Consider the following 15828-nt stretch of genomic DNA (forward strand, 5'->3'; position numbering starts at 1 on the left):
AACACCTCTTGCACTTCAGAGACTGATCACTGATGGCAACTTTCATTCGGCTTCTCATTACTTCCATTCTGCTTACAGTATAATAGTAACAGTAATGCAGCAATGCAGAACATAGCTGTAAGAGAAAGTGAGATTCTCATCTGCAGCACAGAACCTGTATTTTGTTTCTTTTTTTTTTTTTTTTTTGTTTCTTCTACTATTCTATTTAATTATTTTAAGTATGAGATATCCAGTGGTTATGTGATACATTTTCTATTAATGAGATCATTTGTAACATTTTCTAAATCCAGAAAGTTGCCTTACAGAGACAGGTAAATGAGGTGCTAGCTCATCCTGACTGTGATGAGGTGGGTGCAATCCTTTAAAATCCAGGCAGAAGCATCCCCCTCCTGCAAGTCCTCAGGTACGTATTGCACAGACAAGTCTTCATGTCATTGCAAGGCTGGATTTAAACCACTGATAATTTAAATTTGAACAAATCAGTTCATCAGAAGTTTGCTACACCATGCTAGTATTAATGGTATTTTACCTTTCATTTTTGTAGCAGTTGTGAAAGAAAAGTTGTTAAGTACCAAAGCTCTACCAGCATTTGAAAAAAATGAGTAGCCTGCAAACCAGGTAGCCCTTCTGAGCTGGGATACCAGGCCTTAATTTATGCAATTTAATTAAAAAAAAAAATCACTTTTATTATTACTTTTCAGAAAACCTTACTGATGGCTAATAGGAATCTGATCATCCTCTGTATGACATGTTATGCTGGAGAAACTAGTAGCTTTTGCTGTAGATAGAAGAGACAGTCCTAAGATAATAAATGACTAAATAAGGACATTTCATTTTTTAGCCATTTCTGTGTTAAAAAGGGAAGCTCAGCAAGATAGGTTTGTATTATTTAAGCTCTGAATATAAAGTATTTATCTGACTAACCTTGAAGTCTGGAGGTGCTCCACCAACGTAGAAAACAGTATTTTCAGGTTCCAAATTCAGGAGAGAGCTAGGACCAAGAGTCTCTCCTGTTTTGATGAATTTTTCTTCTGATGTGCTGCTAAGACTTGGTATAGTTAAAAACATTTTGCCATGTCTTCCAATCCTGCAGAAGGAAATTGTAAGAGAAGAGAGTTTTGTGTTTGCTAGATTTAAAAAAAAAATAAATGCAGAAAGCCACAGACAACAGCAGGAAGCCTCCAGCTCCAGAAAGGTGTGGTTTTTTTTTTTTCTTTTTTTTTTTTTTCTTCCCCTCATTAGAAGACTGGTATTCTACAGGGAAAAAAACAGAAAAATAGACACTTTCCCTTCCCCTTCATATGTCCCCATGGTCCTGGCTCTCTAGAAGCAAAACAAATTTCCATTTATTTCAGCAGGGATAGAACCAGACACTTAAGATTACTAATGAGCAATTCTGGGACAGCCTTTTCTGGTTATTTATTTATTTATTTGTTTGTTTGTTTCCTCTCTTTGAAGCTGTTTGAATGTGGTGAAATGTACACTGTCTGTTTACCTTTCAATTTTGATGATGCTGAAGTAAGAAGGCCAGGTGCTGACTGGCTTGGAGTCCAGAGGTATTTCCACGTCTTGGTCTCCCAGGTTATAAATGTAGACAAGGTTGTCATTTTTAATTGCCAGTCCCATGTAATTTTTAACCTAAAACATCAGTGGAGAAGGATGTCAGAGCTGCAACATCAAAACAGATTTTTTGCAGAGCACTAGTAAAGTATTGGGCTATGTAAAACAAAGTGAAGGCTTTAAAAAGTAAGGTTTCGTACATATTCTATTAAAATAATATATACATTATATAATTTATATTTGTAATTTTATGTATTAGATTTATATTTTATATATTATATAAATATAATTAAAAATCTTAACTCTCTAATTAGTTTCCTTCACTGGACAGAAAAAAACCTCTGATGTTTTATCCATTTTTAATCAAGAAAATACAAGGTCATAACATTTTTACTGACTGTAAATTGGTCATGTTTAATGAGAAGCTACTTATCAATATTTACTGTGCAAAGGTGTTAAATATTTGAAGAAGAAAAATTTGTTTGAAGCCTAGGTACTATGATGCAAATAGTTCTCTTACCAGGAGGGGTTTCTCTTAATTTATATTCAGTAGGTATTCGTTTTAGAAAAGTTTAAAAAGAAAAGCATGCTGTTTTACCCTTCTCAGCTCAGACCTTGTCAGGATTCTATTTGGTTTGTGAGATGCGATTTTTCTTCTTTCAGGAATCACAATTTAATGAGCAACTCTTTCACAGCACTTGCAGGTAGTGAGAGCATATGCCATTTCTAAGTATTTCAAAGCAGTGAAGTACAGGTGTACAGCAGCAGCACAAGCCTCAGGCAAAGAGACTTCTCAGCTTATGGACTTCTGGCCTTGAAAGTTTGGAATTGTCACTCTCAGCAACATAAACCTGGTTAAATTTTGGCCCATAAAAAAAGCAATACGAGTAATGGTAGCTGCTCAGTACTGGCAGTTCAAATGGGCAAGTGAAGCTCCCAGCAGTGGCAAACACAAAAGCATGCTGCGTAGGCAGCCCAATTTGCCTGTTGGAGAGAATCCTTCATTGCTTGCAGTAAGAAGTTTCAGGGACAGGCGTGCTGGAAGCCCTTGCACTTTGCTTTGCACTAAGTCAGTGGCAGTTTTAAAATCAGCTGACAATAGATACCTTGTATTTTGTGAAATGGAGAAAAAGTGAGAGGAATAAACAAGGGCAAATGAACTTCAAACATATTGCAACATTTTTTTATACGTATAAAAATTAACTGGGCTATTCTCTTACATTTTTGTTTCCAAGGTACAAAATGAATCTGTCTGGAGATGCTTCCAGTTGTGGGTTGTCTTTCTGAAGCTTTATATACAAGCTCATGGAAGTGAAAGACTTCAGTTCCTCCACGTTGATCTTTGGATTGACTTCAACAGCTGATTCGCCTCCAAACATCATAGAAACCTGGACCTGCAGTTGCAAGTGCACTAAGTGAGACATTACTGCTGCCTGTAGACATTGCTTGAGGTAAATGTGCAAGAAATCTTGGTCAGTAGCCTCTCTTACTACTAGAATAAAATCAGCACCTATATAGGTACTATTCAGAATTTTATGTTTATAACAATCACTTATGGAAAATGCTTTAAAGAGAAGATAGTAAATTAAACTCCTCATTAACTATGCTTAAGAATATTAATATTAAATTAGAATATGTTTAAGAACATTCTTAATGTAATTTAAATTTCAGTGGGACATTGTTGTGTGCTTAGCTGAATTAGGGCTACATTGCAAGGTACAGATTATAATGAAGTTCCTCCAGGGCTATAAAACTTCTACCTGTAATTTTTCTTTGCATTGAGAGTACTATGGCCAATTTTCTGTTTATGAGTAATCCTGTTTTATTATTGAAGTTACAGTGACATATAGAAGATGCTAATCAAATTTTAAAACATTTTAGTTCAAAATGAACTATGAACTTCAACATAAATGCAGTAGTGTTTTCAAGTTTAAGCAGTATATTTCTGAATGATGAAAGACCTTTAAAGAAAAGTCAAACATTTCCCAGGTACTCATGTACTAGATGAATTTTAAAAAAAAAAAGGAATGTACACGGATAGCATTGTGAGCACGTAATAATGAACTGAATTTTTGATTTTTGTGAATTAACTCAAATATATTGTTTTAATTTTTGACCTCAGTGTTCTTATTACAGAAAAATCCTTCATAATTAATGTATGAAAATGAAAGCGTTTTTCTCTATTAAATATGCATGAGTTAAAGATTCTCCTACTCTGCAGAAAATTAATTCACAAGAAAAAAAAGGAAGACTCTCAACTGAGGAGAGTTTGTGTTATGTTGCCATAATTACTCCTGCATTTAACGAATATTGCCAGTTGAGTTTTACCTGTAAACAGTGGCCATCATTAACTCTGTGCCTATCACTTAACTAACGTTGCTACCCCGTTAGAAACAGTCTGCAGTGAACACTGTGGTAATGTTAACTGCTTGTAAATATGAATTGCAAATATTTTATTGACTTTCACGTATTTTGTTTATGTAGTTGGGAGGAGATTTCAAGGTTCAGTCTTCAGACATAGCCCAAGAAAATAAAGCTCCTGGGAAGATGTATATGATAATTAGCACTATTAACCAAATACCCCATCTCAAAGTTTTACCTTGCTCGCCACACTCCTGGTTTGGGCAATCAAGTCTCTAATCCGCTGAATGCTGGAAGAAATATTGTTTGCTGGTGCCTTCTGTTCTACTTTGCGCAGTTTATCCAGGAGTTGAGGGAAGACTTCCGTAAGCTTCTTCACTGCAGTTAGAAAAGAAGTGACAGCTTGTTTTCTTCCTCTTTGCAACACCAGTTTTGCACTAGGAAAATTGCTCCTTGCAGTCTTCAACCAGCCCACCTCCTTGTACTTTCAGAACAAGTCCTAGGTGTGGTGCGTGAGAACCACTGATTTCAGAAAGGTTAGTGTCTTATCAAGATATCTAGTATGCACAAAAGTGTTTGGAAGAAAAGTTTTATTTTTTGCCTTGCACAAACACAGCTATTTTTTCATGAGACTTCTAATAACCACTAGAAGTTGTACCTATGTACCATTTTTCTAAAGGAGCTTTGTAAATGTTAATCATTTTAACCTTTTCATCTTCCTTCAAGGCAGATAAATGTTAAACCCGATCTTACAGATATGGCAACTGGAGCAGAAGGATTAGTTGTTTGGCATCTCACTCGAGATCTGTGGCTGACCTGGGAATTTCAGAGAGGCTCATGAGCTTTTCAAATTCAGTTTAGAGGAGCTGGACAGGCTGCTTTCCTCTGCTCTCAGCTGTGCATCTCTCCACCCACACAGAAGCAACAGCTGTGGAGTGATGTAGTAGCCCACTGTGCTAACAGAAACATTGCTGCTTTCAGCCTGTGGTAAAAGCTTTGTGCTGTACAATGGCAGAGAAGCTCAGAAGATGATGAATGTGCACCTAAACTGTACTTACTATCTGTCCCAGACTCTTCAGCTTTCCTGTCTATGTATGACAAGGTCATGAATCACAGTCCTGTGCTTCTAGTCTTTTGCTGCAGTATCTCTTGGTATGTGTGGGAGAAGGATGGTGGTCAAAGGGAAATGTGTCTGCTTTAATGTGTTCAAAGGCAGAAAGATAAGCAGAGAAATTACAGAGAAAGGAAAAGAACTACTCCTAATGATAATGCAGTTTTGTCACATCAGATTCCACTGACATGCTGCCCTTTGAAGGATATTTACACATCACATCATTTTGCATCTCTAATTAAGTATAGGTATAAGTAGCTGAGTATAATTAAATGTGATTTTAGCCACAAGCTTCATGCATACAAGCAAGATCCAGTGGTCATAGTTAATTTTTAATGACATGGATTCACTGCAAAGGTTAAGATCTGATTTGTCAGGTTTTTAGTTATGTTTTAAGGGTTATCAACTTGCATCCACTTGTTCTTGTGTTCCTCTCCTTGTATTTTTACTTTTGTCTGAAAAGATAGGGAGACAGGTAGAGAACCTAATCTTGAGCTCTACTATCCTTATAAAGAAGGGAAAAAAATTCTATTCTGTGCTCTCTGTTCATGCTGACTATAGACTGAAGCAGCTCTCAGCTTCACTCAGAGTAGCACAGAGTATCAGAATATCCCATGGAGTCTCATACAGCCTGCCTCCCTCTGGGCAGAGTAGAAAGCTGTATTTGCCACAACCTTGCTCACCCTCTGCTTGTCTCTTTTCACTTGTGTTTTTTCTCCAAGTTCAGTATAGGAGCGAGCTGTGAGGAACTCTAAGTTCTCCAGTTATTTTCCTTAAGTCCTGAAAGACCTTATATGCTACGTAGAATAATATAATAATAATTGCATGTAAGCCTTACAGTATACAAAAAGTGCCATTTTTTCCTCAACGAAGCACACTGAATTAACCTAACACATTATTTCCAGACTGCATTAAGCATTCTATTTAAAAAAACAACAAAACAATGTGACAGTATACTAATTCTCTTGCAGAAAGTTTGCTCTGCCTTTTGAAATGAAGCGTATTACAATAATCACTTAGAAAAAAAAGTCCTCTCTACTGTTAAAAAATTCCAAGCTCAGAAAGTGATACAGCAAATTTTAAGCATCCCTTTTTTGTTGTTGATTGTTTTGTTTTAAACTACCAACTGAATTGTAACTGTATTTGATCAGATATCTTGAAAAACTGGCTTTTTGTCTGTTTGAAATTTAGATGCGAAGATAGAAACACAGCTGTGATATGAAAGCTCCTAACTGTCATCTGTTACTCCTAGTAAAATCTTGCCATAAACCTCTTCTTTTTATCCTTTATATGGCATTCTTCAACAAAGAAGAATGATGATTTTTTAGTCTTTGGAATAAAAGTAATAATGAGTCTTTCCTAGTCACACAACACTAAAAAAAAAAAAGGACAGAGAGCAAACTGTCAAGTAGGAAACATCTTGACTGTAACCTTCCAGATACTTTCTCTTTTAGTGTTTTCTTTCCCAAACTACACTTCATCCTCTGCTGAAAATCATCAATTCCCTGCACAATGGCAACATGTTAAGTCTTCTCAAACACCACAGCCATGACATGTTCTTACCCTTCCAAAAATGCCATGCAAGCTTCAGTCAAGGGCAGTTTGGGCAGATCAGCTTAGAGACTTTCTCTGCTGTGGCAGTGTTATTGGTATGACGGTGCAGGCACCTGGCTGAACATATTTCAATACTTCTTCTTGGGTTTTGATGGACATTCCTGTTTCCAGGATGCACACAACTGATCTGAAAGCGCTCTGCTGCCCTCAGACAACTCAACATCTGTCTTACCAGGCTGTGAATCACAGCCACATCTAACTGGAGCAGTTCCAGTGCAGTCTCCTTTGTTGTTGGTACTCTCCATTCTTCCTAACAAACCCTCACATTTGTTCTCTATTCTTCCTCCTTGCCCTTCCTAATAAAAGTGAAATTGATGTAACGTTTACAAGCTTTTCTAGCAATCATCCCGCTTAAATATTGTATTTCCTCCTTATTCTTCTTTGACTCCTTTGCTTATCAAATCAGGGACCTTTTCAACTCTATGTTTGTACCACTGACGATAGAACAGCTCTGTTTTTAAGTGCCTCCCAATGTTACAAAAACAATAGCTGAACCATGTATCATAATGAAAAGATGTAAATAATCTGTCCACATTTCAGCGTGACCTTGGTACCCTAATAAAACTGACTTAGATGACTTAGATGACTTCAGCCCTTAAGTGTTTAAGTCATTTTTAGAAACATTCATGTATCCAGAGGTTTTAAAGAGGAGTCAATTCTCATGGCAAATGCTACTTTTTACAATATTTTCCTGTAGATAAAATTCCATAAGATTATAAGCAATGAAAATGCAGTGTAAACAATTTGCACAGCATGATGCTGCATTCCCTTCCTTTTTAATACTACAGAATAGCAAAACTCAGGCTGCTGTACCTGCATCTCCAGCTGAGTGCACAGCGCTGTCGTATGCAGCTGAATCGTGCTGGAAGTTTTGCAGGTTCTGAGACCACAACCTCACATTCTCATCCATGGGAGTTGTAGCCTGTGTTACTGTCACAGTAGTGCTAACAGCCTCTGCAGTCTTCTGTTTAACTTGCTCCAAGCGCTGTCTGGCCTCCACTACATAATAAATAAGGGATGAGAGGAAATGAACATTGACAAAGTTTCAAATGAGCTGTTGCCTGTACTTTAAAAGTGATGAGATTAGGAGGATTTTAGCTTTTGCAGAGTGGAGATCCAACCTTGCTTATTTGGTCTTCTCTTTGTTTCCACAAGGAATACTCAAAAGTCCTAGTGGGTGGTCTACCGTTATATTAATTCTTTAAATATAACAAATCCTTATTTCCTCATAGTTTGTATTGATAAAATTTTTCAGTATCCTTGGTTTTTGAAAGTTGTTGCATAGTCCAAGGATATTCTGATTTTCTTTGTGTTTTAAAAGAAAATTTACGTAAAGACTAAATATTTTTCATGAAAGTTATTTTCCATGCAGAGAAATCCAAGGCACTAAAATGCTTTTGTTATTCCACATCCAGTTTTTTTTTTTTTTCTTTTTGAGTTACCAAGGAATGTATTTCCAAAATCATGGCATTTTGCATATGATATCTTAGTAGCAAAAAGCAAGAATAGGAATTAATGTAGAATTTTGAATATGTCAACTTTGGACATCTTTGGGTATGAGCTGGATGCTCTATGATGTCTGTTTTCTGAGAACCTAAAGTGAGATTTTGTCAGTCAAGACTGCCAGTAATTAATCTCCCAAATACTCTGTATGTGATTATATGAGAATTAGATTTTGACAATCAATAAATTCACAGATTTGTAAATTCTCCAAAGCCCTGAAAAAATCAAGAGTTAAATGGGAGAGGACAATTGTAGGAAGCAGGATCAAAACAAATGTTAGTAATTTCTGATGGAAAAAATGTATAATTTTATCATGAATACATTAAAGATGGATTGGTATTGATTATGTCTTGTCATTTCCATCAAATTTGTTTGAGCCTTCCTGGAACTGAAATCTTAATATCAACTTCATAGGCCATATGCAAAGATAAAATGCGGTGCAAAGCATTTGAAGGCAAAGAATCATAAAATGAGATTTCTTACAACCTAGTTCTGCTGATTGCATTTTTGTGATGGCTCTCATCAGTTTGCTTTGCACAGCATGCATTCGTGCCGCAGTGCCATTGACATGACGGCTGGTGTCTGCAACGGTTAAATCATTACCTGTGGGGAGAAATTAGGAGGTATGATTGAATGATATCAAAGAGCATTTTAAAAAGATAAATTTTCTCCTACTGAGGTATGTTATTAAGCCTTTAGTGTACCATAGGTAGTATGCTAAAACATTTTTTAGCATCGGCTACAGTAGCACTCTTGACTTTATATAATCTAAAGTCATAAGCAACCTTGATGCTCATAGCCATTAATTGCCTTAACTCAGTCAGTGCCAACTCTCATTGTGTTTTCCAATTACAAATTTACACAGGAGAAAGTCTAAGAAACTCAAAAGGTCCTGAAAAATTGAAGAGGTCATTTCCGTAATCTTAGTACTATCATTTTCAGTGAAAAGAAAAAAAAAAGTCAAAATCTTTTAACATTTATTATTATCCAACACTGAAGAAATCCAGATTCCTGAATACTTAAACTGTTGTGAATTGATTTCAGTCAGCTACTTAACTGAGTATATTTACATGTGAAAAACTATTTATGGGTGCAGATATTTAAACAGTGGATATATTTCAAATGGTCCTTTTGTAAATGAAATAAACTTTGTGTATTTACTGTAAGCTGCTGTCTGTTGTAGCTCCATGGCTCGCCTGAGAAGTTCTTCACTTTTACCTCTATGGTAAGTGATCTGAGTATCAATTCCAACTGCAGCCTGCAAGTGTATTTCAAAAAAGAAAGTCAAAATAATGTTTACCAAATGTTTCCTTTTGAAGTGTATAATTCTAGACAATGTATTGCTTGATATAAATGTAACTTCAAAGTCAACAGCAGTTTCATTTTTCTTGTTAGTATTTAAGATTGGCAACTGGAATACAAAAAGAAGATTGAAAGTAAAATTTCCTATAGGCTGTAATAAAAGCTTAGAGAAACGTACTTTTCAGAGAGCAATAAAGGATAACTAAGATGCAGAAGACAGAGAACTCCTCTTAATTTATCAGCTCTAATATACCAACTTGGTATTCATTCTGCATGTTAGTTAGGCATGGTGTTTGTTTCCACTGTCAATTCTATCAGGTGATGAACGTGTACTGTGTGGGGAACTGTTTCCAGTCCCCATTAGCATACTGTAAGCAGAGGACAGGACTTAAAATCCCTAGGGATCTGGTCCCTGCAATCCAACCAGTTCCTCTTTCTATCCCACTAATAAATTGCTACTAAAGTGTTTTAAAATTATAAATGTAAAAAAGGAAATAAAATATTTTAGAACAGTAATGCCCGAGACAAAACTAGCATCCTCATTAAAGCAGTGAGCATACAAGTGGGTTATTTGCCTCATTTTAACTTTCTATGAGAAACAGCAGTGATCCTGTCACTGATCCTTTCCTTCCACCTGGTATTGTGTGGAAGAGGAGGACTCAAGCACCCATTCCTACAGAGCCAGGGAGTTGTCTGCACTTTTACAGGACTGTCTCAGGTTGAGTGACAGGACAAAGAAGCATCTCCCTGTACTCATTGACAGGAAGGCCCTATTGCTTCTTTGTAAATTACAGGGGAATGTAGACAGGCAGAATGGTTGACCACCTAGGATTTAATTCAGGAAATAACATATGAAGCATAATGTGCAGTGAGAACTTTGATGCGGACAATGAAGCTAGATCTTGTTTTTTTTTCATACTTAGCTGTTCAAAGCCCCTGTAGCATTGCACATAAATGCTGGTGTTATGACAACTACTTACATCATTGACCCGGTTTGTTGTGTTCAGTGCCAGTAAAGCAGCTTTATTAGCTTCTTCAATATAACCAGCAATATTTTCATATACATTTGAAGCATTTATTGCCCTTTGTACCAATCCATTTGTATCAACACCATGTAAATTCCTGTTAAAAAGAGAGTAAACAGAGGAAGAAACCAAACTGCATCAAATTAGTTTCAAATTGATTAGCTTTCTTAACATTCTATGAACCTTGACTATATAATTTTGCACATAAATATATTTTGGCCTGGAGTGTATTCCCTTCATTGGGTATGACCATCCACGCCAATCTAAAGCAGGAGAAAACTATGTGGATAGCAGGTACATCCCAAGGGTTTCCAACTTGCTAAAGCTCTGGGAATTTGGCCTTCACATCTATGTGAGCAGTAACAGGTAACTTCTAAGCTTTTATCTTTTAAAAAAATCTGGATAGGCATTTCATAAACAGACAGAATAACAGATCAGTGGGTTGTCCTTCTATGGAGATAACTCCTGGCTGTGAATGGAAAGAACTACGTGTACCAGTGATCAGGACAGCTGTATCAACAGACTGTTTATATGTTCCAAATGTAGATGGGAAAAGGGGGAGAATTAGATGAAGAACTATCCACTGGTCATGAAATTTTGCAAGAAGTTTGATTTCAGAAATATAATGTTGCCTTGCTGCCATGGTAGAACTCGATGTGCATATTAAGAGGTAAATGGTCTTCAGAGGAGATTCTAAACAGTTGGCTTAGGGCTGACCCTTCAATAATTGCTAAATTTGAGTAATCATTTTCTATATTTTTGTGATAAACAGAATTCAGAGAATATATTTATATAAATATTAGACATACATTTATATCTGCTTCTGTGCATTCACTTCAGCGTATTTGCACGCTGAAGGCATGACAATTTTCCAATTATCAGTAAGAATTTTCTGCTATATTCCCTCCAAATAAAATTCAACAACAAAAAAGCCTAACAAGTTTATAAAGGAAATCCATTAAAGAACAAACAACGACAACAACATAAAACAACTAATCAACTGAAAAACAACATAATGACTTGAAGATAGGCTAAATGTTTTACAGGATTAAAGTTTCACTGCAGGACGATCTTCTCAAAAATTAAGAATCAGCACATTTCCATCTGGATATTTTGCAATTATTCCTGCTCATTTTATATTAAATTCCCGATATATTGGAGTTGGTAGTAATTTTAAAATTATTTTAGGAAAGGTTGAAGATTAGCCATGCGGGGTAGTTTCTTTCAAGTGATTCTACTACCCCCAGCTAGGCGATCTCAGACTGAACATATTGTTGACTTTCTAGGCTGTCTGTAGTTTGTGTAGCATTATAGAACAAGAGTTTCAGATATCAGCTTTGTACAGCTCTATAAAGGAAAGCCATCTGTTATTTTTTCACTGTTTAAATCTCCTATCCACTGTGTACTAATATTAAGAAACAACTGGTATTTAGATAATATGCTTGATGAGTAGTTATAACACTTTATCCTCTGAAAATGTATGTTCATTACTTAAGGTAGAATTTGGTGAAGCATTTTCTTTAAAAAATCACTTGCAGCAGTGATTTTTTCATGTGTAGTACCAATTGCAAATAAAGTCATATTTTAAATCTGCTTAGAGTGACTTTTTAGTAAATTGAAGGAAAGTCTGTTTGCCAGCAAAATAGGAGGCCTTGCAGTAAACTTTTGGAATTACAGAGGGCTTGTTTCACTGAAGCACAATTTACACTTTAAGATATATTCCATGTGTGAACCACTTCTTAAACAAAAACTATCACAAATCCCATTTTATGGCCCATACTACAAAAACATTTTTTAATATGAAATAACTCACTAACAAAAGCAGTGTCTGCCAGCCCCATTTAATCTGCCTGTATTGTACTACTTTTCAGTAGTTTGCCTTTTCTATTCTCATATTACGGCAAGAGGAGAACGTGCCAAATTAGAAAGAGAAGAATACCACACAAGATACGTTTGTTTATGCTTTGAGAAGATGAATAGATTCTGTTTTGCTCAAATTCAGATTTTCTCTCTGGACCATGAAAGTTCTTTCCATACATGAGTTCCCAGCAATTTGTTTAATGCCTGTTTACAGCCAGTGTATCTAATGTCACTGTGTTTCTGCTTTTCTCAGTTCATTCAGCTGTTCAATAATTAGCACTTGTATGAGCAGAGTCTGCTGAAGTTAAATTTTACCGGTCCAACTCATCAGCAAGTCTTCTTAGGTTATGTGCATGCTGCATAGCCTTTTCTTCCAGCTCATCATCGAACAGAGACAGATTGGCTATTTTTTCTTGCAATTCCTTTTTTGCTCCATCTATTTCTGCGTAGAACCCTGACACATTCTGAATAAATATGGAAGGAAGGAAAGAGTATGAAAATCGTAAAAAAATCAGGTCTTTTAAAAAATTATTATGTTTTATTTTACCTTTTATGTTACAATGCATTTGTTTTCTTTTATATTTTTATCAGATAAAAGAGAGTAAAGGGTGTCTTATGAGTGTTGGTGAAGCAAGACAAACGCAGGAAGATAAAAATCAGCCAAAATTCAAGAAATCTCTTAAAAAGATATTATAGAGAGATGTGAGAAATACAAAAGAGAGACAGTTGAGAGATGTATTGCCATCTGTTGTGTTTACTTTAGAACAGTGCCAATGGCATGCTTTTTTGTTGTGAAGCACGACTAAGTAGGTAGAATAATTAAACCAGATCTTTGCAAAATCCCCTTATTCTGACACCAAATTAGGAAACGGAAACCATGGTGTGTTTGTTTTATTTTTTATTTTTTTAAACCTGCAGGCCAGAAATTAATTCTTGGGACTTCTAAACTACAAGCAAACTAAACAATGCTGGAGTGAGCTGGCTTACAAAGCATCCCATTAGTGCATGATCCCTGGCACTGTTTTGGCCCTGGTCAGCTGCCAATCTTCCAAGCGTACCTCCTTGGGGAATGAGGCAGTGCCTGTGCCCCAGGGGCAACATGGAGGAGGCATGTTGTTGGAAAGGGACAGAGTTTAGCAATATAGATGTAAGCTGTGCCACACACAGCTGTGAGAATAGTCCCGGTCCCATTCTGTCGCCTTGCACAGAAATAGCTCTTAGAGCAGGAGGATATCTTGTATTTGTCTGGTTTGCAGGAGTCTATCAGAAAACTAACATGTATGTGTGGGCAAAGGAGAAGTACGATCACTTTGCGTTAGCTATAGACTTTTCTTATACGAAATATCTATGTGAAGGCCCAAGTGGACATCTGTTCACCTTCTCTCTAGTACACAACTTTAGCAGCAAGTTTGATGATTACAACTGCGATTGTAAATACAGGAAAAAAGGATGAAACAAGGGAGAGAAAAAGGATGAATAAGTGAAGTACGAAGAATCTCACTGCTGGTGAGGATGGAAGTTACTATTCCCCTGCTATGCAACCATCCCCTATGGCAGATTTATCATACCCTGAACGATAAACTGCAGAAATTTATTTTACACAAAACACATGAGAAAAAAACATCAAACTGACTGACTACCTTGGGATGGCTATAATTAAAGAAGACTGTAGTCTTGTTGTTTTCTATAGTTAATTTTCCAAGAAAAAATGTTGACATTTGTTTTTGTGTTGCTCTGAACAACTGTGGCCAAAATAAATGTTTGTAGACAATTTTCATTTGTCTTAACTATCAACAATTCTTATTATAAGAGAGGAAAAAAACCCAAAACAAACAGCTTTTGTAAAACAGCAAGGATTTTAGTTGGAAAAATCCCACTTCTATTTTCTTTGTTTTTTTTTTTTTTTTTTTTCATAGAAAGTTCAAAAACCATGGGAAAGTTTAATCTTCTAAAAATTTCCCACAACACCTTGTCTTATTCAGAGGATTGGATCCTAATCTATAGTTCCAAAAGAGAATGTCAAGATAATATCTTTATATGTACAATTTACATTTTGACCATCATTGATTCTATGACTGGTTTTAAAACTGAGACATGGGAGCTGCCTTCTGTGCTCACTTGAAGGCATAAGAAAAGTACAGTCTGCCACCAAAGCACCATTTGGCAGCCACTCATACTGAGTGCTGAGAACCCTGCAGCAAAATTCTTCAATTAGTTGTGCCTACAATAATGTGTACTTCTAATATATTATTTTTCCACGGCAGTAAAATGTTACAGCACTTTTCATCTAGGAGGAGTTATACTTTATTTTTTATCAGTTTTTCAGTCAAAAAGAAAAGAAAGGAGAGGGAGAGAGAGAGGGAGAGGGAGAGGGAAGGGAAGGGAAGGGAAGGGAAGGGAAGGGAAGGGAAGGGAAGGGAAGGGAAGGGAAGGGAAGGGAAGGGAAGGGAAGGGAAGGGAAGGGAAGGGAAGGGAAGGGAAGGGAAGGGAAGGGAAGGGAAGGGAAGGGAAGGGAAGGGAAGGGAAGGGAAAAGAAAAGAAAAGAAAAGAAAAGAAAAGAAAAGAAAAGAAAAGAAAAGAAAAGAAAAGAAAAGAAAAGAAAAGAAAAGAAAAGAAAAGAAAAGAAAAGAAAAGAAAAGAAAAGAAAAGAAAAGAAAAGAAAAGAAAAGAAAAGAAAAGAAAGAAAAGGTGTTTTTCATTCAGTGGTCTAAGTACATGATTTTTTAAAAGTTCAAAAATTCAGGACATACCATTTAGACAAGTCAATGATGCACCTACCTTTATTACCTCACTTAACTCTGAGTTGATCTTTTGTGGTTCTGCCAGAATAGCTGTGGCACTTAGCACAATACTGTTCACTTCATCTGCTTGCTCTTTTAATTTCTCATGTTGTTTCTACAGAACAAATCAACAAAAAAATTGCTCTGATTGATAGAATAGTGTTATAATTTTTGTTTTGTTACTAATGCTAACTTAAGAAAAGGTAAACACAATAGATTTTAGATAATTATGAAGTCGAAGTTTTTCATAGATACCTCTATTAATAAAATGGTGTTATTCCATTAATGTTTAGTCCTTATGGGAAAAAATATTTTATAAGAATTAATTTTTTAATATTATATATTACAGCAAGAACAGTTAGTGGGATTAAGTATTAGTCAGTGAATGGTCAGCATAAATCAATCTGTAGGATTTTAAATTTATGGCATTGTGAATGTTTTTCACTCTCAATAATAAAGCTAACTTGAACAATCTCTCATTGTGAGGAATAATAAAAATCCAACTGGAAAATCCAACAGAACACACTTATGACTGCTGCTAGCTCACGTAAGGCTTCGTTTCAGACACGTCACATGAACTGCAACCTGCAACTACAACAATGAAACAACAGAAAAATAAAGAGACTTTACACACAAAGGATCTCAAGCTTCTCGTAGATGACTTCAAAAGAATAATGTGCTTGAGTTATCTACTGAATTATTAGACATTCCA

The 15828-nt window shown here is 35.9% G+C and overlaps 1 protein-coding gene across 2 annotated transcripts in view; it reads right to left on the bottom strand.

The window, feature by feature from the left end:
• LAMA4 (laminin subunit alpha 4) overlaps positions 1–15828 on the bottom strand; it is a 94736-nt gene that overhangs the window by 25217 nt on the left and 53691 nt on the right. Inside the window, exons 12-21 of one of the 2 annotated variants that reach the window (XM_052678593.1) lie at positions 15115–15231; positions 12652–12800; positions 10432–10573; positions 9311–9407; positions 8636–8752; positions 7460–7645; positions 4160–4299; positions 2781–2954; positions 1496–1638; positions 925–1087 (exon numbers count right to left, since the gene is read on the bottom strand). In XM_052678593.1, the coding sequence (XP_052534553.1) occupies positions 925–1087; positions 1496–1638; positions 2781–2954; positions 4160–4299; positions 7460–7645; positions 8636–8752; positions 9311–9407; positions 10432–10573; positions 12652–12800; positions 15115–15231 (1428 nt within the window). Of the gene's footprint in view, positions 1–924; positions 1088–1495; positions 1639–2780; positions 2955–4159; positions 4300–7459; positions 7646–8632; positions 8753–9310; positions 9408–10431; positions 10574–12651; positions 12801–15114; positions 15232–15828 lie in introns of both variants that reach the window. The other variant, XM_052678585.1, reaches the window with a different exon arrangement.

Source organism: Tympanuchus pallidicinctus, unplaced genomic scaffold (assembly GCF_026119805.1).
Source record: "Tympanuchus pallidicinctus isolate F22 unplaced genomic scaffold, pur_lepc_1.0 scaffold1, whole genome shotgun sequence".
Classification (NCBI taxonomy): Eukaryota; Metazoa; Chordata; class Aves; order Galliformes; family Phasianidae; genus Tympanuchus; species Tympanuchus pallidicinctus.